At 50.6% G+C, this 25,572-nt stretch overlaps 1 protein-coding gene across 2 annotated transcripts in view; it reads right to left on the bottom strand.

Moving 5' to 3' along the window:
* RYR1 (ryanodine receptor 1) overlaps positions 1 to 19,717 on the bottom strand; it is a 122,587-nt gene extending 102,870 nt beyond the window's left edge. For both annotated transcript variants that reach the window (XM_054710466.1, XM_054710465.1), the window contains exons 1-16: positions 19,619 to 19,717; positions 13,026 to 13,145; positions 11,983 to 12,087; positions 10,890 to 10,964; positions 10,718 to 10,796; positions 10,263 to 10,375; positions 9,850 to 9,943; positions 8,681 to 8,774; positions 8,457 to 8,531; positions 7,807 to 7,963; positions 7,518 to 7,682; positions 5,689 to 5,810; positions 5,026 to 5,221; positions 1,011 to 1,146; positions 834 to 929; positions 631 to 749 (exon numbers count right to left, since the gene is read on the bottom strand). In XM_054710466.1, the coding sequence (XP_054566441.1) occupies positions 631 to 749; positions 834 to 929; positions 1,011 to 1,146; positions 5,026 to 5,221; positions 5,689 to 5,810; positions 7,518 to 7,682; positions 7,807 to 7,963; positions 8,457 to 8,531; positions 8,681 to 8,774; positions 9,850 to 9,943; positions 10,263 to 10,375; positions 10,718 to 10,796; positions 10,890 to 10,964; positions 11,983 to 12,087; positions 13,026 to 13,145; positions 19,619 to 19,666 (1,794 nt within the window). In that variant the 5' untranslated portion in view covers positions 19,667 to 19,717. The remainder of the gene's footprint in view (positions 1 to 630; positions 750 to 833; positions 930 to 1,010; positions 1,147 to 5,025; positions 5,222 to 5,688; positions 5,811 to 7,517; positions 7,683 to 7,806; positions 7,964 to 8,456; positions 8,532 to 8,680; positions 8,775 to 9,849; positions 9,944 to 10,262; positions 10,376 to 10,717; positions 10,797 to 10,889; positions 10,965 to 11,982; positions 12,088 to 13,025; positions 13,146 to 19,618) is intronic.
* Positions 19,718 to 25,572: the final 5,855 nt, after the last annotated feature.

Genomic DNA, 25,572 nt, shown 5'->3' with positions numbered 1-25,572 from the left:
CCCAGGCCCTCCCTTCCTTGCCTTTCTTGGATTTACTAATTTATATTTCTTCAGCAGCCAGTGACTGTGAGTTCCCGGATGGGTAATGTAAATCTGTGATGTGGTTAGAAATAATGCAGGTAGGACCTGTGCCAAAGTGGAGCGTGTGTATGCACCGAACCAAACACTATAAAATTGGAAAATTACAGGAAATTTAAAAAGCATTTCATAGATCTAATGAAGCACATGTATGGCCCAGAATCCATTCCAGAACCATGAGTTAGAGGCCTTATGTTAAGATGGAAGCATATGGGCCAGTTTGTCTTAGTGGACAGAGTGTCGGCATGGGGACTGAAGGGTCCCGGGTTTGATTCCAGTCAAGGGCACATGTCTGGGTTGCAGGGCTCAATCCCCAGTAGGGGGTGTGTAGGGGGCAGCTGATCAATGGTTCTCTTTCGTCATTGATGTTTCTATCTCTCTCTCCTCTCTGAAATCAATAAAAATATATATTTTAAAAAGATGGAAGCATATGGGAGAGGAATCCAGGTAAGAGATAAGATGAAGGAGGGGAGGAAGGGTAGTGGAGAGTTCTGGGGCCGTGGGGCCAGGGTTCAGAGTTAAGGGGGTGAGAAGTCAGGGGTGAGGGCTGACCTTGTGGTTCCTCCCATGCTTGTCCAGAAGGGAGATGATGGACTTGATGTGGTTCTCTTGGATGATATTTAAGACTTCAGGACTCTCAATCAGGACACAGTACAGCACCTCTAGGATTCCTGCATGGTTAGCAGAATGAGAGGTGAGGTGGCTGTGGCCCTTCCCTCCCCCAAACCCCTGTCTCTTCCCATGAGCTCTCCTACCAGATGAGGCTTCCAGCCTATCCAGCTTGCTGACCAACCAATCCAAATTGGTGGAGAAGAGGGCACAGTTGGTACGATTGCCACGGATCAGAGAGGCTGAAGGTGGAGAGAGAGGTTAGACCCAACAGCACTGGGACCTGCGGAGTTCCAGGGGAAGTCATAACTAGGCCCCTTTACCCAGGAGTTCATAGAGCAGGTTCACAATCTCTTTCCAGGACTCGGCGGCCTCCTCCCCAGCAAATTCTGCGAAGTGAGCCGCGGTGGTGTAGACATTTAGGCGGTCAATGCAATTCAGGACCAGGGAGAGCATCCCCTGAGGGTGGGGAAACAAGGGTCACCCAGGAGTTCCAAGTCGTCCTTCCTTGCCTTTCTTGGATTTACTAATTTATATTTCTTCCGCAGCTAGTGACTGTGAGTTCCCAGATCTACACCAGCACAATAGCTCCATGTCCCCCTTCACTCCCATCACCCCCCTCTCCTTCTTGGCTCCCCAGATCAGTCCTGTCTTCTGTGTCTCTGTCCCCAACATCATACCAGCCTTATTAGCATCCGGACTGAATTTGTGCTTCTCTTCCCCACGGTTTTCTTTCCACCCTTTTCACTTCCAAGCACCCCACTCCTGGTCCCAGTTTGGCCCAGTTCACTCGCCACACTGACCATCAGAGAGATTTTGTTGTTTTACATTTTAATCTTCTGTCTTTTTTATTGTGAAGTATAACAGACACATAGAAAAGCACATAAGCCATATATGGCCAATGGTTACTCATGATATTTAGGTCCTGTAACGTCCCCATGAACACTGAGCTAGCGAATCCTGAACCATGACTCCCCGGGGAAGCACAGGCAGTTCCTCTGTTTAGTCACAACAATTTCATACTCCCTTGTTTTATGTGCATTTCTGTTTAAAAACACTGATTTACCTCAATACCAGACATCAAGCTGTATTACCAAGCCACGGTTCTCAAAACTGCCTGGTACTGGCACAAGAACAGACATATAGACCAATGGAACAGAACAGAGAACCCAGAAGTTGACCCAAGCCATTATACTCAATTAGTATTTGACAAAGGAGGCAAGAGCATACAATGGAGTCGACACAGTCACTTTAATAAACGGCGCTGGGAAATTTGGTCAGATACATGCAAAGAAATGAAACTAGATCAGCAACTTACACCATACACAAAAACAAACTCAAAATGGCTAAAGGACTTGAATGTAAGACAGGAAACCGTAAAAATCCTACAAGACTCCATGGGCAGCAAAATTGCAGACATATATCATATATGCGATATATTTACAGACACAGATCCTAGGGCAAGAGAGACTAAGGAGAAAATAAACAAATGGGACTACATCAAAATAAAAAGCTTCTGCACAGCAAAAGAAACCATCAACAAAACAACAAGAAAGCCCACTGCATGGGAGAATATATTTGCCAATGTTATCACCGATAAGGGTTTAATCTCCAACGTTTACAGAGAACTCATACAACTTAACAAAAGGAAGATAAACAATCCAATCAAAAAATGGGCAAAGGACCTAAATAGACACTTTTTGAAAGAGGACATTCAGAAAGCCAAGAGACATATGAAAACATGCTCAAAGTCACTAATCATTCGAGAGATGCAAATCAAAACAACAATGAGGTACCACCTCACACCTGTCAGAATGGCAATCATTAACAAATCAACAAACAACAAGCGCTGGAGAGGATGTGGAGAAAAAGGAACCCTCCTTCACTGCTTGTGGGAATGCAGACTGGTGCAGCCATTGTGGAAAACAGTATGGCGTTTCCTCAAAAACTTAAAAATGGAACTGCCATTTGACCCAGTAATACCACTTCTGGGAATATATCCTAAGAAACCAGAAACACCAATCAGAAAGGATATATGCACCCCTATGTTCATAGCAGTACAATTTACAGTAGCTAAGATTTGGAAACAGCATAAATGCCCATCAGCAGATGACTGGATCAGAAAACTATGGTACATCTACACAATGGAATACTATGCTGCTATAAAAAAGAAGGAATTCTCACCATTTGCAGCAGCATGGATGGAACTGGAGAGCATTATGCTAAGTGAAATAAGCCAGGCAATGAAAGAAAAATACCACATGATCTCACTCATTTATGGATAATAAAGAACATTATAACCTGATGAACAAAAAGATAGATACAGAGGCAGTAAAGCACCGAACAGACCTGTCAAATTACAGCGGGAAGGCTGGGGAGAGGAGGGGAGGTAAGAGATCAACCAAAGGACTTGTATGCATGTATATAAGCATAACCAATGGACGCAAGGCAGTGGGGGGGGGGGGGTGAGGGCATGTGCGGGGGAGGGGGTTAGGGGAGGCCGGGGGAAGGTCAATGGGGGGAAAAAAGGAGACATACGTACTACTATTTGTAATACTTTAAACAATAAAAAAATGAAAACAATAAAAACACTGATTTAATATATATTATTGATTCATTAACATTAAGAGTCAGCAATCACTCATACCTGAATGAAGCTCATCTAACATGCATTTTCTCAGTAAGGCACCTCCCAGATGTCTTGTGCTTAGGAACATGAGACAGCACTTCAACACTACACTTAGCGCCCGTTTTAAGCAGCAAAATCAACAAAAGTGCACACACAAAAAAAATGGCACCAAATATGTGACCAAAGGGCACTTGTGTATAATATGAGACGTGAAGCAAGAAAACAGAGTGTGCCTGGCCAGTGTGGCTTGGTTGGTTGGAGCATTGCCCCTGCACACCAAAAGGCTGCAGGGCTTGCAGGTTCCTAGTGGAGGCAACCAAGAGATGTTTCTCTCCCTCTCTCTCTCTCTCCCTCTAAAGGTCGGTTTAAAAAACATATTCTGGAGTGAGGAATTTTCTAAAAAGGAGATGAAAGTGGAGCATAGCCTTGCTCCACCTCAGCTGGCGACATGAGACTGACATGTTTTACCACGCTGCACATGCCACACATGTGCTCCAGTATTGATGAGGGTAACACAAATAAACTTCAGCAAGTAGGCAAATTGAACATACAGAATCTGCGAATGACAAAGACCAAAGTATACGTTTTACCAAACCAATATCAAGAATAGCTGTGGAACCATGACCCAGGTCAAGAAAGAGGACATTTGCCAGCCAGCCAGAGTCGCCTGGATGCCCTTTCTGATTACACCACAACCCTTGCTGCTAGGGATAAACCATCATCCTGACGTTTACGAAAATCCTTTCCTTAATTTTCTAATTGGCTTTTGCCTGTATTTGAACTTGGGATATACAGAAAGTATCCTTTTGTACATGGATTCTTTTGCTCAATGTTACAGTTTAAGGTCCAAGAACATTGTTGCATCTATCATTTCGTTTGTTCCTTTTCATTGCTGAGTGTTTCCATATCCATTTTACGGATAGGACACATTTGTGGATCCATTCTAGTGGTGGATAGTTGAGCTGTTTCTAGTTGTAGGCTGTTACAAGTAAATCTACTCCATAAGTAAGTTCTGCTATTGTTGGTATTATCATTTCTATGTCTGCCTCCTCCATCAGACTGGGAACCCCTGGAGAGGAGGGGGACCAAGTTGTCAACCTTTGAATGAACATACATCCCCCTCACCATGCCTTTGTCCAGCCCCCTCCTCCCACTCTGCTCAGCCCTTCCCACGCAGACCCCACATCTCTCCTCCTCGGGCTCTTCTAACCCAAACTCCTAGCCCTGAGCCCATCTGAGTTTCCGCCCTACACCGCCCTCCCAAGTCTCCCAAAGACCCACCACTGCCCCTAGTCCGCCCCCACGCCCCACCGGTCCCACCCGCTCACCCCACAGGCCGCGCCCCCACAGACACCACCCCTGAGTGCGCAGCCTCTGGGCCTTTATCCTCGGACTTCTCAGGCCTTCCCCGAGGGCCCGGTCCCTCACTAGTCTACAGGTTCCCTCCCGCCCCAGGCCCCGCCCTCGCTCCGCGGGAGACCCCGCCCCAGGCCCCGCCCACACGCAGACCACGCCCCCGCTCCACCGGAGACCCCGCCCCAAGCCCCGCCCCCGCTCCGCCGGAGACCCCGCCCCATGCCCCGCCCACCCGCAGACCACGCCCCCGCTCAGCCGGGGACCCGTCCCCGTTTTACTGGAGACCACGCCCCCGGCCACGCCCGCCCTCAGGCCACGCCTACAGCGCCCGCAGGCCCGCCCTGCGCCCGCACCTCTTCTTGGAAGAGGCTCTGCCGGTTGCGCAGGCTGCGCAGCTTGCTTTGCTTCTCCTCGTGCTGCAGCTCCTCGGAGGGCGGCTCGAAGTAGCCGATGAGGTCCTGCAGGCTCAGGACGACGCCCTCGATGGGCAGCGCGGTGCCAGCCGGCGGCCCCGAGCCCCGCGGCTTCCCGCTGAAGCTGTCCAGGCCCCTGTGGGATCGCGCACTCGTTCGCCAGGGGCCGAGTGCTGACCATGGATGCGGCACTCGGGTGGCCCCCTACCCCGGTCCCTGCAGGACTCCCACAGACACGCCTCTTTAACAGAGAGGGAGACGGATATGCAGAAAGACAAAGAAGGGCCTTGGCCTGAGGTCACACGCGGCCAAGGGCAGAGCTGGAACTAGGACCCAAGCCTGTGTAGGCACAGGGACCCGGGAAACAGGAGTCGGAGTGGGGAGGGCCAGGGTCAAGGGCCTGGGTGTCAGGGGTTTGAAAGGCGGTGATCAGAAATGCTCAGTCAGATTAGGGACCAAGTATATAAAGGTCAAGAGTTTAGAGGTTAGTGGTCAAGTGAAGGTTAGCAGGGATGTGGATGTCAGCGGTAGAGATTCATGGGGTCAGGAGCATGGGGGTCACGGTGTGGCCTGGCCCCCGGGCAGAGTGGGCAGGTCGCTCACTTGATGAACTGGTTGTACAGGCCAGCAGTGCTGTAGATCATGCGGGCAGCCTGGGACTCCTCCTGCTGGCAGCGGGTCAGTGACAGCGCGTCATCCATGTGGCCTTCCTGGTGCAGCATGGCCTGGTGGTGGAGGACAGAGAAGTCAGGAGGGGGCCTTGCTCCCTGGATTCCAGCCCAAAGCTGCCTGCTTCCCCCACCAAATCTCTCTGCCAGGCCTCCCCTTCCATCCCTCTTTCTCTGATTCTGTCTTTCATTCTCTTTTCCCTTTCACCTCTGTCTCCGTCTCTCTCTGGCGTCTTTGTCCCTCTTTTTTTCTGTCTGTTCATCTTTGTCTCTCTCTCTCCTTATCTATATCTTATCTCTATTGCACACTTTGGTCTCATTTTCCCTGTCTCTCCTTCTCTTTCTCTGTCTCTTTCTTGTCTCCAGGCCGGATGCCCTCCACTTGTATCTACTAATGCCTTAACATTCCCCCATCAGAGCACTATAGCAGCTCCCCAAACTTAATATGTCCCAGACAGAATGCCTGGCACCCTCTGTGAATACGGCCATCACAGTTGCCAGCCTTCCCCTGAGCTGACCTCTAGTCCCGTGGCTGGGACTCCTCCACTCATGCTTTCAACGACAAACCTTGTTCTTTTTGCAAACAGGTGCCTCCCTCGTCTTCCCACTCATTCACTCAGCAAGTCTTTATTGAGTGACTTTGTTATACACATTGGAGCTAACACTTTAGATCCCTGTCCTCCTGAGCTGACATTTGACTGTCCCTAACTTGGTTACTGGCACTTCCATCCTTTTGGTTGCTCAGGGTAAAAATCATAGCATCACCCCCAACCCCTATCTCTCTTGTCCCAATACCCAATCTGTCAGAAAATCCTGTTGGCTCAACCCTCAAAATACAACCAGAATCCACCATGTTTCCCCCACTCCACAGACCCCACCCTGTGCTGTCCTCTGTCGTCTACTACCTATACCCTACCAGCAATCTCCTCCCGGTCTTTCTACTCCAGCTCTGCACCCCAGCTCCCACCACAGACAATCTGTTCCTGAAAGCAGCTAAGGAACCAAAACACTCTGTGGCTCCATCTCATGCAAGGTAAAGGTAAAAGCCAGGACCCTCCCCGTTACCACAAGGCCCTACACGGTCTGCTCCCGTCTCCTCTCCGTCCTCACCTGCCCCTCTACTTGCCCCTCGCTCACTCTGCTCTTGCCAAACTGGACTTTCTCTCTGTTATTGCAACAAACCAACCTCATTCCAACCCTAGGGCCTTTACACATGTTCTTCCCTCTGTCAAGAGCAGCTTTCCCTCTCTTCAGTTATGTAGCTATATACTTCATTAAAAGCAGTTTATTCACCAGTTCTGAGCAATGGGGGGGGGGGGGGGCTGGGAACAAGTCTCTATAGCTGGCCTATATTTACACACACACACACACACACATACACACACACACACACACACACACACACACACACACACACATCCAAAACAACTTGGATACTCATTAATTTGTTGGATGTCATTCTCCATCCGCTTGTCACTCTCTGTCTTTTCCATCTCTGTCTTTCTCTATTTTTCTGTCTCCATATTGTTTTTATCTCTGCCTTTCCCTGACTCTATATTTCGCTCTCTCTTCTTCTCCATGTGTATTAACAACATATATTTCTCTTCATTTTTTCCTCTTTCTCAATCTTGGTTTCTCTCTCAGCCTGCGTCTTTCTCTCATCCCGTCTTCAAACCCCTGCTATTTTGAAGGCTCAAGCATGAACCGCCCCCCCCGCCCCGCTCCCCCCACCCCGTCTCCTTTCTCTCCTTGCCAGGCGCCCACCTTCTTCTTGAGCACTCCGAGCCGCAGGGCCTTGGGGTCCGGAGCGGCATAGGTGAGCCACAGGCCTGAGGCCACGTGCTGCACAAAGCACAGCGACTCCCCATACTTGATCTCAGGGGGACCCATGCCTTCCACGTCCCGCTTGGGGGCCACATCCAGCTTCTCCTGCAGGGGGCAGGGGACAGAGGTTAGCTCCTCTGCTGTGCAGTTCATAGGGGAGCCCCGTGGAGAGACTGCTGAGATGGAATTTGGGGCTCCAGGTGAGGGAGGACACTCTGACCCCACCGACCTTGGAGATGCGGAAGCAGAAGGAGGTGGCCTTGGTGTGGGCCTTGCTGGCATCAACCACCACCAGACCCTGGTCCTCAGTGAGTGCCAAGTACCGCCCCGTGGTGACATGGCGGATGCGAAGCGGCTGGCCCCAGCGAAGGTGGCTCCCACTCCAGCTGTGGAGGGTGAGGGCAAGATGGTCAGAGACCAGCCCCGATCCTCCCATGGAGACCATGGTCTTAGTTCAAACCTCCTCAAGCCCCAAGCCCCTTCCCAGGATGCCCCAAACTTTCCTCAAATCTTCCTTAGAACCCTCAATCCCCCTTCAGGAACCCTAATCATCTCCTCTCGGGCCTTCACAGCTTCCTCTTGGCTCCCCAGATGTCTCTAGTGCCCCCAGTTTTCCCAGACCTGTCATCTTATCCCTCTCCACTCCCCACATTTTCACTCAGAACCCTCTGACCTCTCCCTCAGCACCCCCACAACCCCCAAGACCTCCTTTTCCTCCAGGATTCTAGGACCCTGAGGACTTCATTGCCCTCTTGGGCTCCCCAGATTTCCCCTCAAAACTCTCCAGTCTCTTCCTTAGTTTTCCCCTCTTGTCCCCTCCAGACGCTTCCCCCCCCCCGAAACCCACTCCCCTCCCCCAGCTCCACCCAATGCTCCCACCTGATTCTCAGAGGCTCCAGTCTCCAGAGGGAGCGGGCATGGGTGCACACAGCTCCCCCCTCATAGTGGACAAGCCTGAGGACATGGGAGAGAGCGAAGGCAGTTCAGGTTTCAGTCCCCCAGAATCTGATCCCTACCCATAGGGCCCCAGCCCCCCAACTGACCTTTGCACTCCTCCCTGCCCACACCCTGAAACCCCATGCCCTCCTGTCCCCCATCCAGACCTGCGCTGGTCATCACTGTCAGCGGGGGAAATGGTCAGACACTCATCCATGTGTCCATGGAAGAGGCGGAGGACATGGCCCCCAGTCACATAGCCTGCAGACGAGCCAGGAAAGATGATCACTGTGGGCTGGAGCCCCAGACAAGCCCGGGAACCAAATGGGGAGTTCGGGGGCCTGTTTAACCCCCGTGGGAGGCTGGGGCCTGGGTTGGGGGTCTGCAGTTTAAGACCTCAGTTTCAGGGTAGGAAGTGTAGTCTGAGATTTAGGCTAAGTTTGAGGTCTGAAGTAGGGGTCTCGGGTTGAGGGTCGGGTGTGCAGAGCTGGGGTCTGAGTTTGGATATCTGAGATTAGGGTTAGAGATTTGGATCCCATGCTCCCTGATATTGGGGTCCAAGTTCCAGGGTTTGGCCTGGGGTTTGGGTTTAGAAGTGTGATGGTTGGCTCTGAAGTTGGGATCTGAATTTTGAGTGTGATTTTGAAGGTCTGAGGCCGGTAGCTGCGATTTAGGGTCTGAAGTTATAGTTTAGGGTTGGAAGTCTGAGCTTTGCAGTTGGAAGTTGGTGAGTCTGAGATTCAAACTTCAGGCCTGAGTTTTGGAATCTGTCCTTTGAGTCTCAGCTTGAGTCTGGCTTAGGGCTCTGAGGTTTGGGGTGTCAGAGTTGGAGTCAAAGTTGGGGGCCATGCTTTGGGGTCTTAGCATGGGAGTCTGAATCTGGGCGATGATTTTGGAGATATGAAGTTAAAGTGGAGGTCTGAGGTTGGTTAGCTCTGGCTTAGAGTCTGAATGAGGGGTTTTGGTTTGGGGATCAGGGTTTGAATTTGGGGGTCTGGGTTTGGGGGTTGAGGTCACATGCTGCTTGTGCTTGTCATCTGAGGCTTAGGGTTGAGAATAAGCTCCAAATTTGATGTTCTGAGCTTGGATCGGAGTTTAGGGGTCTGGCCTCCAGGACCCGAGTTTGGCATGTCAGCTTTGGGGAACCAACACTTTGGGTCTGAGTTTGGGAGTCTGATCCCGAGTTCGGGATTTGGGGTCGGTTGGAGATCTAATTGTGAGGGTCATGGTTTGGGGTCTGAGTTTACAAGGTTCTGTTTGGGCATATCTGAGAGGCAATGTGGGAAGTCTATGTTGGGGCTCTCGGTTTAGGGTCCGGAAGTATGGGAGTCCTCACCCTCTTCACAGCCAGAGGAGATGGGGTTCATGTTCCACAATGTTTGCATGAAGGAGGCATCGACTTGGAGCTCCCCACTGGCTGTTGACAAGTGCTGAAGGCAACCAGGAGGTGATGGTCAGAGACGATGGTGATGGGCCAATAGTTCCAGAGGCAGAAGCCAAAACCCAGAGGGGGAAGCCAGGAAAGCAGCAGATGAAAGACAGAACATTAGAGGTCACAGATCAGGAAACCATGATGGAGTCCGGAGATGGGGTGTCAGAAACCAGGAATTGAATGTCAAAGGTCAGGAACCTGGAAATTGGGAGTCAGGACCTTGGGGCCAGGCTAACCAGTGATAAGGAGATGGGGTGGATCCCACGTGCCTCCAGCCCCGGGGGCAGTAGTAGCCACGAGGGGGTGGGGTTGCTCACCAGGTAGCGCTCAGAGGAGACACTAACGAGGATGAGGTCATCCCCAACGCGAACCTTTTCTCCTTCGGACCTCTGCTTGGAGGCTGGGTGCATCGTCCACCAACAGGCTTCGCCTATGGGGGCAGGATTCTCAGGATGACGGCTGCCCAGAATTCTCTTCCCGAGGTCTTCCCAGTCCTGAGCCTTCCAAGCCTTCTGCCCCAAATTCTCCTACTGCTGCCACCAACTCTGCCTCAGTTCCCTCTTCCTGCCCTCAGACCCTCTGCCTACGATTCCCCCATGCTTGCCCAAGTCTCCCCATCCAAATTTGTCCATTCGCACCCAGAGACTCTCTGCCCCAAAGTCCTCGTTACCCCCAGAGCATTTCCATGTCTACCCCATAATTCTGTAGATCTGCACCCCAACTTCCTGCCTGTCCTGTCCCTATCACACCCTGCCCCCTCCAGCTCCTCCACCTGTTGCATCCTCCTGCAGTCCCACGTCGAAGGCCAGCTTGTCGGTCATGGAGCGGGAAGTAGTGAGGCAGCTCAGATACTAGGGTCACAGAGAGGGGTCAGCCTCCTCCTGGAAGGCACTGCACTCCCTGCCCCCTGCCCCCTGCCCTTGCCCTCTTGCTGATCCACTCACCATGCTGCTGTGTGCATGCCGGAGCAGGATGGCATGGCCATACAGGAGTGTCCTGTGTCCTCCGCCCTGGGATGACTACAGGGGGTGTGGGGGAGTGAGGGCACAGAGTGAGAACAGACCCCCCAATACATCTGGCCTATCCCAGGTGGGAATAGGATCCCCATAAAATACCATGCTCACACCTGGATGCAAGGAAGCCTCCGCTCAGACCAGTAGCAGATTCTTTGACTCAGTTTCCCTACCCATGAAAGTGGGGGCTCTGTCTCTGAGAAGCCTGTGGATGGAGTGCTTTATATTCCCCAAAGCCCCCTCTGTCCTCCCTGCCTCCTTCACCTTGTTAACTAGGCCAAGAGTCACTCAGGGAGGCTGGACCCCTCCTCTAGGTACCGAGGACACTCCAGGAAGCCCCAGCATCTCATGTCCCATGGACCTCAGCTCCTTCTACTCTAACCTGTCGCATCATGGCTGGCGGCAGCTGGTGAGCACTAGTACAGTCCTGCCAGTTGTTAAAGATTTGAACATCACCGCAGAGACCTGCCCTGTACTGCCACAAGGAGACTCCACCCCTCTTGAGGGGTGACACCCCGTCATTCGATGGCACCAGGCCTTCCATCCCAGCTCTTTCATGCCCATGCTCTGAGGGGGCCATGTGATGGGGCCACATGATCACATGGCGGACCCACTCCTGGACCGGAGGGGACCCACACTTGGGATAAGAGAGGGGAGGGAAGAGGTCCCATGCGGAGAAGAGCTGGGATCAGGGTCAGGGAAAGGACGGGAAAGAGGAGGAAGTAGCAGGCGGTGGGAACAGGGGGTTCAGAACCCCCATCCCCTTCCTTCCTTCTTTCCTTCCTTCTTTCCCGGCCTGTTCTGGGGTCCGTAACCCCAGCCTCATATGCAGGATGTGAGCCTAAGAGGCAGACCGGGCTCAGAAGAGGGGGGAAGGACAGGTGACACCCAAGGCCAGACCTACCCACTTATCCAAATTGAGGGCCTGTGGGGGTGGGTCAGAGAGAGGAAGAAGAGCAGATGGTAAACGAAGCCCGCGTCCTCCCACCCATCCTGGTCACCCATCGGCGCGGGGGAGCCTCACCTCCACGCCGGCCTCCACGGTGTTGGCCAGCATCTCCTGCAGGGCTCGGACGGACAGCGACTGCTCCAGGACAAAGCAGCAGATGGCCAGATCGGGGGGCACATTCTGGAGGGGGGTGAGATGTGAGCAGAGGGCCTGCAGGCCCAAAGGTCCGGCGTACCCCTCGCCCCTCTAAATACGGACGCCCAGACTCGACCCCAAGCCTCCGAGAAGCCCTGCCCTCTGCCTCCTGCTTCAGACACCCCGAGTCCTCACCAACATCACCGAAAACACCTCCTCCCTCAAACATCTGAACCCCACAGAAGCTTCCACGCTACCCTCCTGCTCAGGCACCCCACACCCCACCTAATCTCAGAAGACGCCTCCATCCTCAGACAGGCTGCATCCGCCCATCTCCAGGGCTCCTCCTCTTCCCCTGCAGGTAACTCAGATCTCTCCAACCCCAGAGGGAGCCCCGCCTCCTGCCGTCACCGTGCAGCCCAGCTCCTGCCTCCTGCATGGACACTGAGAAGACTGCTTCCAAATCGCAGGAGGGCACCCGTAGCCACCCCCGCAGTCTCCCACCTGTTACCTCGACTCCTAGACAGACACCCTCCTGCTTGGACCCAAGGCTCTCTGCCCCCTGCAGACCCTGGCCCTTTCCCCCCATCAGATGCTAGGTCCCCTCCCTTTCCCAGCCCTCACCCCATCCCCCAGGTCACCTCCTCTCTCCGACCTGAGTCCACCTCACCCTCAGACCCCAGGCACCCTCCACCTCTCAGCCTCAACCCCCACCCCCACCTCAGTTCCCTGCTAGCATCCTCCTGACCCTCCAGGCCCTGTCACATCAGATCCAAGGCCCTCTGCCAGCTCAGACACCTGCCTCCTAAGACCCTGGTCCCTCCCTCCTCAAACCCAGCCCCCTTTTCCTCTTAGCCCCCTCCGTTTTCTCTCCCATCAGCACCCCCTCTTCAGACTTCCAGACCACCCTTCTTTGGGCCACAGATTCTGTGCCCCTTTAGACCCCCTCTCCCCCTGGCCCCTGCCCTCGCTCCCGTGCTGACCTGGGCATTGCTGGTAGGCTCCAGGAAGCAGAGGCGGTTGCCAAAGCCCTCGGCTGCCAGGCAGAGCTTAAGCTGCTCCTTGAGCACGGTGGCACTGCACTGTAGGACCACCTCGTCGTCCTGGGGAGGGATGGGGGTTCAGGGCTCCCTGGCACTCACCCTCACCCCACAGGCACTGCATACCATGCCACTCACCCCTCCCTTGTCCCCATGAAAGAGATACACCATCTTGCAATAAAGTAGGTTGCCCGTACTGAACGCTCCACATACTTCTAACACCCCCATGAAATAGGAGCTGGTGTCATCCCATTTTAATATGGGAAACTGAAGCTCAAAGAGGAGACATGGCCTGTCCAAGACCACACCACTAGAAGGAGGAGCTGGGATTTGAGCCTCAGTCTAGCTGGCTCCAGAGGCCTCCCAGGTGGGGTCTTCAAGGCGAGCCATTGGAGGGTGGAAAGTCTGAACACATCAAGTTCAATGGCTTTTAAGCTCAGCCTCCTTTAATTTCTCTTTTGTGTATTTAATTTCTCTTAATACACAAAATCGTTGCCCTGGCCGGCGTGGCTCAGTTGGTTGGAGCAGAGTGCAGTACACCAAAAGGTGATGGGTTCTACTCCTCATCAGGGCACGAACCCAGGTTGAGGGTTTAATCCCCAATTTGGGTGCATGCCAGAGGCAACTGATAGATATTTCTCTCATCAGTGTTTCTCTCTCTCCCTTCCTCTCTCTGAAAAAAAAAAAAAATTACACACACACACACACACACACACAAAAAAAAAGCCATTGCCCTAGCCGGTTTGGCTCAGTGGGTAGAGCATTGGCCTGCGGACTGAAGGGTCCCAGGGTTCAATTCTGGTCAAGGGTTTCAGGCTCAATCCCCAGTAGGAGGCATGCAGGAGGCAGCCAATCAGTGATTCTCTCTCATCATTGATATTTCTCTCTCTCTCTCTCCCTCTCCATTCCCCTCTGAAATCAATAAAAATATATATTTTTAAAAAGCTATCCTTTAAGGAGTGCTTTCTAATGACATCTGAGTGTGATGCCAAAGCCTGGACTAGATCCTGGTTGGAGGGGAAAATGCCACAAAAGATGGTGTTTCAGCAACTGGTCAAAGCTGAATAAGGACTGTGAATTAGCTAATGGTATCATCGCAATACTAATTTTCCTGATTTTGATAACTGTACTGTGATTTGTAAGAGACGGCCCTTGTGTTTTAGGAATCAGGCACTACAGTATTTAGGGGTTAAGGGTATCTTGTTCACAACTTACCCTAAAACAGCTACAACAGTTCAGGAAAAAAATACGGAGAGAGAGAGGGGGGGAAGCAGATATGCCAAATCTTCACATTTAAGGAAAATGACTGAAGGCCGTATGGGAACTCTTTGAACTAACCCTGCAACTTTTCTCTAAGTTTGAAATGATTTCAAGATTATAAATGAAAATTTTAAGTAAAATAGACGCATTTTCATGTGGTGGGTCCCATTCCAAGAAGTTAACGCATCGATTCCTCACAACAACCCTGTGAAGTTAAGTCTTATTATGTGAACCTTTGGAAACGGAGGTCCAGAGAGGTGAAGCAACTTGCCTGAAGTCACACAGCTGTCATATGGCATAGCTGGTACTTGATCCCAACTCTGTATGTCACACTCTTAGAACACTAGACCACCTCTTCATACATGACTATAGCAGCCCACGTCTACGTTTATAACTAGTACAGTGTCCTTGGGGAGTGCTCAGGGTTTTCACTGATAGAGGTCTTCATCAAAAGTGATGGCAACCACAGCTCTTATCTGCTGAGGAAGGCCGTGGTTATTCCATCTTGTAGCTGAGGAAACGGACTCAAGGAGCCCAGGCATCCTGCCTGAGGTGGCACAGTCTCCAGCCCTTCCAGCGTATCACACAAACGTGTTCCAGTCCCGGGCTTTGACCCACACCGGCAGCCCTGAGTCTGTCTATCCAGCGCAAGAGGAGGGGGGGTGGGGGTGGGCGGGCCTGTTGGCAAGGAGGCTCCACAGCTTTTCTGTCCTGTAATCCCGAACCACGACACCCCGGCACTTGTGCATTCATGGGAATCATAGAGCTTGCGTTATTAAGTACTGCTGTCTGCTAGGCCTTATGCTCGGGGCTTTATGTTCATTTGACAGACAACTATTGAGCATCTGTGGTTGCCAGGCACTGATCTAGAAGCTGTACTAGTATATAGAGCAGGCGTCCTCAAACTACGGCCCGAGGGCCACATGCGGGTGTTTTTGCCGTTTTGTTTTTTTTACTTCAAAATAAGATATGTGCAGTGTGCATAGGAATTTGTTCATAGTTTTTTTTAAACTATAGTCCGGCCCTCCAACCGTCTGAGGGTCAGTGAACTGGCCTCCTGTTTAAAAAGTTTGAGGACCCCTTGCCGAAACTGGTTTGGCTCAGTGGATAGAGCGTCGGCCTGCGGACTCAAGGGTCCCAGGTTCGATTCCAGTCAAGGGCATGTACCTTGGTTGCGGGCATATCCCCAGTAGGGGGTGTGCAAGAGGCAGCTGATCGATGTTTCTCTCTCATCGATGTTTCTACTCTCTATCCCTCTCTCTCTTCCTCTCTGTAAAAAATCAATAAAATATATTTAAAAAAAAAGTTTGAGGACCCCTGAATAGAGCATCAACTAAAGCAGACAGACCCCGCCCTCATGGAGCTGACATCCTTTGGGGGAGACACAATAAACAGGTGAATAGGTCCATAATTTAAATGTCAGTGATAAGTGTAATGGAAAGAATTCCCAGGGTGATGTAAGCGAGTGGCTTTTGGAGTAGGGATGACATCAGTGAGGGGATGAAGTGACAGCCTCTCCAAGGAGGTGACATTTGAGCTGAGCCTAATACTTTATCCCAAACCATAAACCTTATCCAAAGAATGAGAAGGAATCGGGCCTGATGGTCTCTGGGGGAAGAAGGGGCACCCTGTTCAAAGGCCTGTGGCTGGAGGGGGCCGAGGGTGTTGAGGAAGAGCCAGGGGCATAGGATGGTGGCAGCAGGAACAAAGGGAGAGTGGGAGAGATGAGCTCAGAGAGAGAGAGCTGCACAGACCCCTGGGACCCTTACGGTACAGATTTTTTGTCCCCATTGTGTGTGTGTGTGTGTGTGTGTGTGTGTGTGTGTGGTTTGTTTTTTTATTTTTTTTGTTGTTGCTGTTAATCCTCACCCCAGGATATTTTTCCATTGATTTTTAGAGAGAGTGGAAGGTGGGGGGATTGACAGAGAGAGAAACATCAATGTGAGAGAGACACATTGATTGATTGCCTTCCACACGCACCCCGATTGAGCCTACAACCAAGATATGCGCCCTTGACCAGAATCAAACCTGGGACCCTTCCGTCTGCGGGCCGACACTCTATCCACTGAGCCAAAGGCCCCATTGTTAATTTTAGTATATTTGCTGCTGAATCGATCCTTGTCCCCAGTTTTCAGGTTAGGAAATTAAAGCTTGGAGAGAAAAATAAAAACCACCTGGCCAAAGTCTGGAAGCAGGCAAATGGCAAAGCCAGACACGAACCAGAGAATGGCTACACCAGTGGTTCCCTAACTTTCTCCTGCATCAGAATGAAGGGAGGGGCCAGGAGGTCGTGGTTCGATTCCCAGGTCAGGGCACAGGCCTGAGTTGCAGGCTCCATCCCCAGTAGGGGGACGTGCAGGAGGCAGCCAATCAATGACTCTCTCTCATCATGGATGTTTCTATCTCCCTCTCCCTCTCCCTTCCTCTCTGAAATCAATAAAAATATATTTTAAAAAACAAACAAGAATGAAGAGAGGCGCTTGGTTAAAATGCAGCTTCCTTGCTGTGCCAGTTTCCCACCCCCATCCAACACCAAGAGCCTGATTCATCGGCTCTGCCTGAGCAGGGAACCTGGGCCATTAACACCCTCAGGAGGTTCTGACATGGCCATGCTCTGAGAAAGCCCCGCCCGGGGAAAGGAGGGTGGGGGGGAGGTGGGCTAGAGGCCACCACACATCTAAGGGAAAGGAAATTCGTTTGGGGGTCCATGGCCACCATGCTTAAAAAGGGAAGTAAGAACAGAAAATACCAACTTGCCCATCATGCTCTAAGGGCTCCCTACAGTTCATGAAATTTCAGTTAAAAATAAGTGTGTGTGTGTGTGTGTGTGTGTGTGTGTGTGTGTGTGTGTGTGTGTGAATGCACCTAATTTGTCCATAATAACATGAATCGGAGGCAGCCATCAGCAGGTGAATTGATAAACAAATTGTGCTATATTCACACAATTGAAATACTTGCCAGCACCAAAAAGAGCCCTAGCTGGTTTGGCTCAGTGGATAGAGTGTCAGCCTGTGGACCAAAGGGTCCTGGGTTCGATTCCGGTCAGGTCAAGAGCACGTACCTTGGCTGCAGGCTTCCCTTTGGTTGCAGGCTGGGCCCTCATCGGGGCTCATGCTGGAGGCAACCAACCCAGGTGTTTCTCATATCGGTGTTTTTCTCTGTCTTTCCCTCTCTCTTCCACTCTCCCTGAAAATCAATGGGAAAAATATCCTCAGGTGAGGATTAACAAAAAATAAAAAATAAATAAAAGAAAAAAAAAAGAAATGAACTTTTGCCCAGCCAGTGTGGCTCAGTGGTTGAGCATCAACTTATGAATCAGGAGATCATGGTTCGAATCCTGGTCAGGGCACATGCCAGGATTGCGGGCTCGATCCCCAGTAAGGGGAGGGGCGGGGGGACGTGCAAGAGGCAGCCGATCAATGATTCTCTCTCATCGATGATGTTTCTATCTCTCTCTCCCTATCCCTTCCTCTCTGAAATGCTACATGGCTGAATGTCAAAAATATTACACTGAGCAAAAGAAGCAAGACAAATGAGCATGAATTGTATATGAAACATTGGAATGACTAATAGAATCTCTAGTGACATAAAGTAAATGGACAGGTTGATTACTGCAAAGAGCAAGAAAGAACCTTTTGGGGTAAAGGAAATGTTCTGTCTTAGTTATGATACTGATTACATAACTGTGTACAGTTTGTCAAAACTCCTTGAATTGTTAACACCTAAAATGGGTGCCATTATTGCATGTCAATTATATCTCAACAAAGTAGGTTTTTAAATAATGTATGTATGTATGTACATGCACCAGGTTACAGTAGAAAATGTTTCTTATTGGTGAAATGAGGTATAAAAGGTTAGAGAGAACCACCACACAGCATCAGTGAAGTTCAGGAAAAAGCACTCAGCCTGTGAAAGCAGGAGTGCTGGGCCCCCAGGGGCATCGAGAGATGATTCTTCTTGGCCTTGACCTTGGGCAAGTTGTTCCACTCATACCTTGGTTTCCTTCAAATCTCCCAGAGAGATAAAGATAGGGCCCTAGCTCAGAAGATAGGCAGCGAGGATATAATTAGATGCTTCAGAGGCTGAGGCCCTGGGCACGGGTCTGACATAGAGTAGCTCAGGGGCTGATGGCCTTGGCCACCGGCTCCTTAGGGCCCAAGAGGAGAGGAGAACCCAACCCAGTGGAAGGGACTGGAGCTGGGGCAAGAGTCTAGGGTGAAGCTAGGACTCCTCCCCCGGCTGCATGCTCAGCTGTCCCTACCCTTCACTGCCAGCCCCAGCTGTCCGTTCCTCCCTCCCAGGAAACAAGACCTTAGAGCCATGGTCCCAGCCGGAATGCTGTGTCAGCATTTCCCAGGGCCCAGAGGGGGAGGGGAGGAGCTAGTGCAGGGTCAGCAGACCTGGCCCAAAAGAGAGAACATCTCCTTCCAGACTCACACCCCACATCCAGCTGAGCCACTGGGCGGGAAAGGTAGGTGGGACTCTGAGACAGGCAGCTCCTCCCCCCACCCCATCATCTCCCTGCCCTCTGCCCAGCCCCCAAAGAGCGGCTATTCTGGGAGAGACACCTGTTGTTCCAGTTCCCATCCCTGCCCCCAGCAGGGGATCAGAGACGTGGGGACAGCGCTAGAGAGACGAGTGGGACACAGAAGGTCTGAACCCAAAAGACAAAGACAGAGACAGGGAGACAGAGACACAGAGACAACCCACAGGGAACGACAGGGCCAGAGGTTATCAACAGCCATTTCACCCTCCTCCCCAAAACCAAGGTGGGAAAGGAAGAAGACCCAGGAGCTGAGGGACCCCCCCAGGAGGCCCTCAAGGGCTGGGAGCGCAAAGGACTTGGGGTTTCCAGCCGCCCCAGTTCCCTTCTCCAGAATTTAAGTAGGTCAGAGTCTGGAGCAAGAAGAGAATGAGGGCTAGGTTTGGGGCTAAATTAAGCTCAGGAATTAGAACCACCTTCCCCAAGTGCTGCTTCCAGGGTGATGAGAGAGGGTGCTCCCCAGAGGACCCCTTCTCCGAGACAAGCCGCTGATGGCCTAAGAGAGGGCGGCCCAAGATCCCCCCCCCTCCCCAAAGTCGGCTAATTCTCTGTGATGAAACGGGGTGGGGGTGGGGGGGCCGGAGAGAGACAAAACCTGAGAAAGACCGAGTGACACTGACCCAGAGGGACAGAGGAAGAGACCTCGGGTCTCAGAGACCACCAGCAGTCAGGGCAGAGAAGGCAGAGGAGCCCGGGAAGCAGCCCAGAGTCCCCCCAACAGAGAGATACGCACCGTGCGCAGAAACTGGACCTCATCCTCGCCCTCTCCCCCGTCACCCATGATGTCGAGGCCCGAGGGGACGACGCTGAGGTCTAGGAATCGGGAGGAGGAGACTCGGGCCGGGCGGGCTGCGGGCGGGCTGGACCGGAGACCTCCGGGGACACCAGGGGACCCCGCGAGGCCGATGGAACTGCGAGGGGGACCCGCGCGCCGGCGGAGCTGGAAGGAGGTCCCCGCCCCCGGGCTCCCATTAGGCCGGGACCACTCGGGCCACGCCCCCTCGCCGGTGCCCCGCCCACAGGCCCGCAGCTGCTCTCTCTACACGTTCGCGGTCGGGAAGGGACCGTCTCTCTCCCGTTTCACAGAGAGCGAACTGAGGCTGAGCGTGCGCACAGCAGAGCCCGAATGCGCACGAGGTCTCCGGACTTCAGGGCGCAGCATACTTGGTGATTAAAAAAGCAAGGACTCTGGGCCAGACAGTCTGGATCCTTGTGACTCCCTTGTGTGATCTTGGACAAGTCACTTCACCTCCACGTGCCTGAGATTCCCCAGCTGGTAAGAAGGACATTAATAGTACTTATCTCACAGGGCGGTTGCAAGGATTAAATGAGATCATTTATTTACAGCACTTAAAGCAGAACCAATGTAAAGATTATGTAAGTGCTGCTACTATCATCATCATCATCGTCATCATCATTGTTATAAAAACTGACGAGGCAGGAACAATAGCCATAGCAGAGGTCTTTTGTGTGCATGCTGCATTGCATTCGAGGCCCTGGGCTTAGATCTTTTTACGCATCTCTTTTACTTTTCACAACAATCCTGCTATTGTTCACATGGTTTAGAGGAGGAAATAAAAATGCGTGGTCCTTACCTGGTATATGTTTAAGGACATGAATAAAATGAGGTAGTTCTCACAGCAGTCTGGTGAAGCCATACTCTTACGGTGCCCATTTTACAGATAAGGAAAGTTGAGCACAGAGAAGTGGAGTGACTTGTCCCAGGTCACACAGAGACTGAGTCTGGGATTTGAACCCAAAACCAGAACATATATATATATATATATATATATATATATATATATATATATATATATGTAAAAATTTTAATCCTCACCTGAGGATATTTTTCCATTGATTTTTAGAGAGAGTGGAAGTGAGAGACAGAGAGAGAGAGAAACATCGATGTGAGAGAGACACATCGATTGGTTGCTTCCCACAGATGGTGCCCCGACCAGGGCCAGGGATGGGGCCTGCAACCAAGGTATGTGTCCTTGATGGAATTGAACCTGGGACCCTTTAGTCCACAGGCCGGTGCTCTATCCACTGAGCCAAACTGGTTAGGGCCAAAGCCAGGATTCTTAACCATTCTGCTTTATTGTCTCAATAGTTGCATAAAATCTTCCAATTATAACAAAAACCCACTTCCCCATGTCCAGGCCCCAGCCCCAGAGTTCTAACCCTCCCCCTCTGCAGGGGTCACCTGAGCCGCTGAGGGCCACTAGCTGGGCCACTGCTTTATGCAGATGAGCACTCTGGGCTTTGTAAATAGGAGGCCTGAGAGGGGTAAGCAGCTTCTTGGGAGCAGGTGTGGAGGGCCTCTACACTTTCCTAAACAGGCAGCTGTGGTGCTGGCCTGTGTGGCTCAGTGAGTTGAGCACTGTCCCACGTACTAAGAGGTCACTGGTTCGATTTCCAGTCAGGGCACATGCCGGGGTTGTGGGCTCCATCCCCAGTAGGGAGCATGGAGGAGACAGCCCATCGATGTTTCTCTCTCATCAATGTTCTCTCTCTCTCTCTCTCCCTCTTCCTTCCTCTCTCTCTCTAAAAAAATTAATAAAAACATATTTTCTCAAAAAACACATGCAGCTGTGGGGCCTGGAGGCCCAACACAGAAGCCTCACCTACTTGGGCCTCCTGCCAGGCAGGCAACTTCATGCCTCTGGGCCTCAGTTTCCTCATCTGGCAATTGGGTTAATTTAGAATAGTTTCTACCTAATGGGGACATGGGGAAATTTTGATGAGGAAACCAACATGGTAACTGATGGATACAGGGATCTATTAAAATTATTATCATAGTTAACATGTAATGGTATCTATTAAGTTATATAAAACAATATTTTACAGTTAAATAAAACTATACATAAAATCCTATATAATAAAAGCCTAATATGCTAAGTGTCCAGTTGTCCTGTCATCCGTTCAACCAATCAAAGCATAATATGCTAATGATATGTTAAGGCTGCTCAACCGCTCATTTTTTTTTTTAAATAGTTCTGCTTCTTTATCATAAGCTCCTAGTGAAAATGCTATTTTATTTATTTATTTTTTTTAATATATTTTATTGATTTTTTTACAGAGAGGAAGAGAGAGGGATAGAGAGTTAGAAACATCGATGAGAGAGAATCATCGATCAGTTGCCTCTTGCACACCCCCTACTGGGGATGTGCCCGCAACCAAGGTACATGCCCTTGACCGGAATCGAACCTGGGACCTTTCAGTCCGCAGGCCGATGCTCTATCCACTGAGCCAAACCGGTTCCGGCTCAACCGCTCGTTTTGACATGCACTGACCACCAGGGGCAGCCTTTGAGGGCCCCTGGTGGTCAGTGCATGTCATAACGAGCGGTTGAGCAGTCTCCCGTTCAGTCTCAGTTTGCTCTCTGTGAAATGGGAGAAAGATGGTCCCTTCCAAAAATCGTACACCTATGGATGAGGACAGTAGGGGGGAGGTAAGGGAAGAGGGTGGGATGGGAACCAGGTGGAGGGGAGCTATGGGGGGAAAAAAGAGGAACAACTGTAATAATCTGAACAATAAAGATTTACTAAATTAAAAAAAAAAAAAAAAGATGGCCCCTTCCTTACCATGAATGTGTACTCTGACTGGTAAGTTAGCTTGCTGCTGGGGTCCGATCAGGACTGAGCAAGACAGGCTGGACACGCCCTGGAGCCCTCCAATGGTCCCTCCCCGGCCTGATCATGCTCCAGTGGGGTCCCTCGGCCTGGCCTGCACCCTCTTGTAATCCGGAACCCCTTGGGGGATGTGGGAGAGCTGGTTTTGGCCAGATCCTGCAAGCCAGGCCGAGGGACCCCACTGGTGCACGAATTCGTGCACTGGGATCTAGTGTTACATAGGTTGCTAGAAGTAACATAGTTAAATATTGGTATAGTGATACAATTGTAATATATAGCATATGTTTGTACCATATTGTTGAATTATATAATGGATAATATATAATTATATATTTAGGCTTATGTAATTATAGAGTACAATACAGTTATGTGTTTACATATTATACATTATATAATATACATGTATATTAAATAGTTTTTCCTTAGAATTTTATATATAATGTAAAATTATTCTGTCATTTTGCATTATATCATAAGATATTAATAATTCTATTTTTTTTCAGTCATCATTATGTGTTGAAGACCCACCCATGATAGCCCTGGCAGGGTAGCTCAGTTGGCTAGAGCAGGGGTCGGCAAACTCATTAGTCAACAGAGCCAAATATCAATGGTACAACGATTGAAATTTCTTTTGAGAGCCAAATTTTTTAAACTTAAACTATATAGGTAGGTACATTGTTATTAACTTAATTAGGGTACTCCTAAGCTGGCCTTTGCTAAAAACTCGAGGGGCCAAAGAGCCGCATGTGGCTCACGAGCCACAGTTTGCCGACCACTGGGTTAGAGCGTCATTCCAATACACCAAGTTTGTGGGTTCCATCCCTGGTCAGGGCACTTACAAGAATCAACCAATGAATGCATAAATAAGTGGAGCAAAGATGCTTCTCTCTCTCTCTCTCCTTCTCTCTCTCCCTCTCTCCTTCCCTCTCCTCCCTCCCTCCCCCCCTTCCTTCCACTCTCTCTAAAAATCAATGAAAAAAATATCCTCAGGTGAGGATTAACAACAACAACAAAAGAGTCCCATTGATTTTAGACATTGGAAATAGCTTTCCCTGCTGTAGCATCTAACATTTGTCCCACGGTGTCCTCATTAAACAAGGTCCTTATTTGAGTGTTACCAAATGCATCCTTTTCCTGCCATATGAGTTTTGTGGTTTGCTTCAGAAATCTGTCCTTTTCTGGTTGTCCATGTCATTGTTGGTATTAACCATCCCGGAGGGCCTTGAGGGAGATGTCCTTCCACCCTCCCTGAGGCTGAGTCAGCTCAGCCAGGAGCATTATGTCACCTCCGGAGAATGCAGGTGCTGAGGAGATGGGCTGAAAGACAGCGCATTATGGAGAGCACAAGCTTGAGACTGGGGAAGAGAGAGAGGAAAAGAAGTAGGAAGAGGAAGAGATGCAGAAAGAGGGTCTGAAACTGTATGTTTTGTTATGTCATAGAAAAGCTAAAGAGAATGGGCTCTGCACTTGTCTAAATGTTCTGGTGTGAAAAAAAAACCCACTTCATTTAGTGTAAAAAAGAAAGGAACAAAAATATACTTCTAGCCCTAGTCGGTTTGGCTGAGTGGATAGAGCCTCAGCCTGTGGACTGAAGGATCCCAGGTTCGATTCTAGTCAAGGGCACATGCCCGGGTTGCGGGCTCAATCCCCAATGAAGGGTGTGCAGAAGGCAGCTGATCAATTATTTTTTATCATCATTGATGTTTTCATCTCTCGCTCCCTCTCCCTTCCTCTCTGAAATTAATAAAATATATATATTAAAAAATATATATCGTATCTAATAAAAGGGTAATATGCAAAATGACCACCACTCCAAGACACAAGATGACTGCCCCCGTGTGGTCAAAGATGGCTGCCCCATGCGGACACAAGTTGGCCACCACAAGATGGCCAGCAGGGGAGGGCAGTTGTGGGTGATCAGGCCAGCAGGGGAGGGCAGTTAGGGGTGACCGGGCTGGCAGGGGAGTGCAGCTGTGGGGGGACCAGACCTGCAGGGGAGGGCAATTAGGGGTGACCAGGCCAGCAGGGGAGAGCAGTTGGGAGGGACCAGGCCTGAAGGGGAGGGCAGTTGGGGGGGACCAGGCCTGCAGGGGAGGGCAGTTGGGAGGACCAGGCCTGTAGGGGAGGGCAGTTGGTGGTGACCAGGCCTGTAGGGGAGGGCAATTGGGGGTGACCAGGCTGGCAGAGGAGGGCTGTTAGGGGCAATCAGGCCGGTAGAGGAGCAGTTAGGCATCGATCAGGCTGGCAGGGGAGTGATTAGGGGGTGATCAGGCTGGCAGGTAGAATCGGTTAGGGGCAATCAGGCAGGCAGGCAGGAAAGTGGTTGGAGCCAGCAGTCCTGGATTGTGAGAGGGATCCCAGATTGGAGAGGGTGCAGGCTGGGCTGAGGGACACATACCCACCCCCCCAATACATGAATTTCATGCACCGGGCCTCTAATATATATATATTAGAGGCCCGGTGTATATATATATTAGAGGCCCGGTGCACACACACACACACATACATATACACATACATACATTTCTAAGAGAGCTTTGGTTGAATTAACTAACACACTAGGTTTGGCACAAGCATATTAATTACTATGACCCATTTACTCTAGTCCTGGGTATGTACCCTACAGAATTGTACACTTTAATGTTCATCAAAAGACAGGTGCAAGAATGTTAACAGCAGCAATATTCACAACAGCCCCAAAATGAGAACTCAAATGCCCATCACAGGAAAATCGATAGATCACTTATAGAACAGTCACACAATAAAAAATTATTTGGCTAAAAATAAGGAATAAACTTTAACCAAATAGAATTACATGGAAGAATCACAAAAACATGATGCTGGACAAAAGAAGCCAAACACAATAAATCACTCCATTTATATACAGCTCAAAACTGGGCAAAACTACTCTGTTAGGAACCAGGCCGGTGGTTGAATTTTGGGAGGTAGCCCTGCGGAGGAGCTCCGGGGGCTGGTAGAGGATGGGAATGTTATTTTTTTATTGGTGTGATTGTTACAATTCACCAACCGAAACACTTAGGATTGGTGCTCTTTA

The sequence above is a fragment of the Eptesicus fuscus genome, chromosome 21, assembly GCF_027574615.1.
Source record: "Eptesicus fuscus isolate TK198812 chromosome 21, DD_ASM_mEF_20220401, whole genome shotgun sequence".
Taxonomy (NCBI): domain Eukaryota; kingdom Metazoa; phylum Chordata; class Mammalia; order Chiroptera; family Vespertilionidae; genus Eptesicus; species Eptesicus fuscus.
Note: the sequence above shows the minus strand (reverse complement) of the source record. Positions and strands in the feature narration are given on the sequence as shown.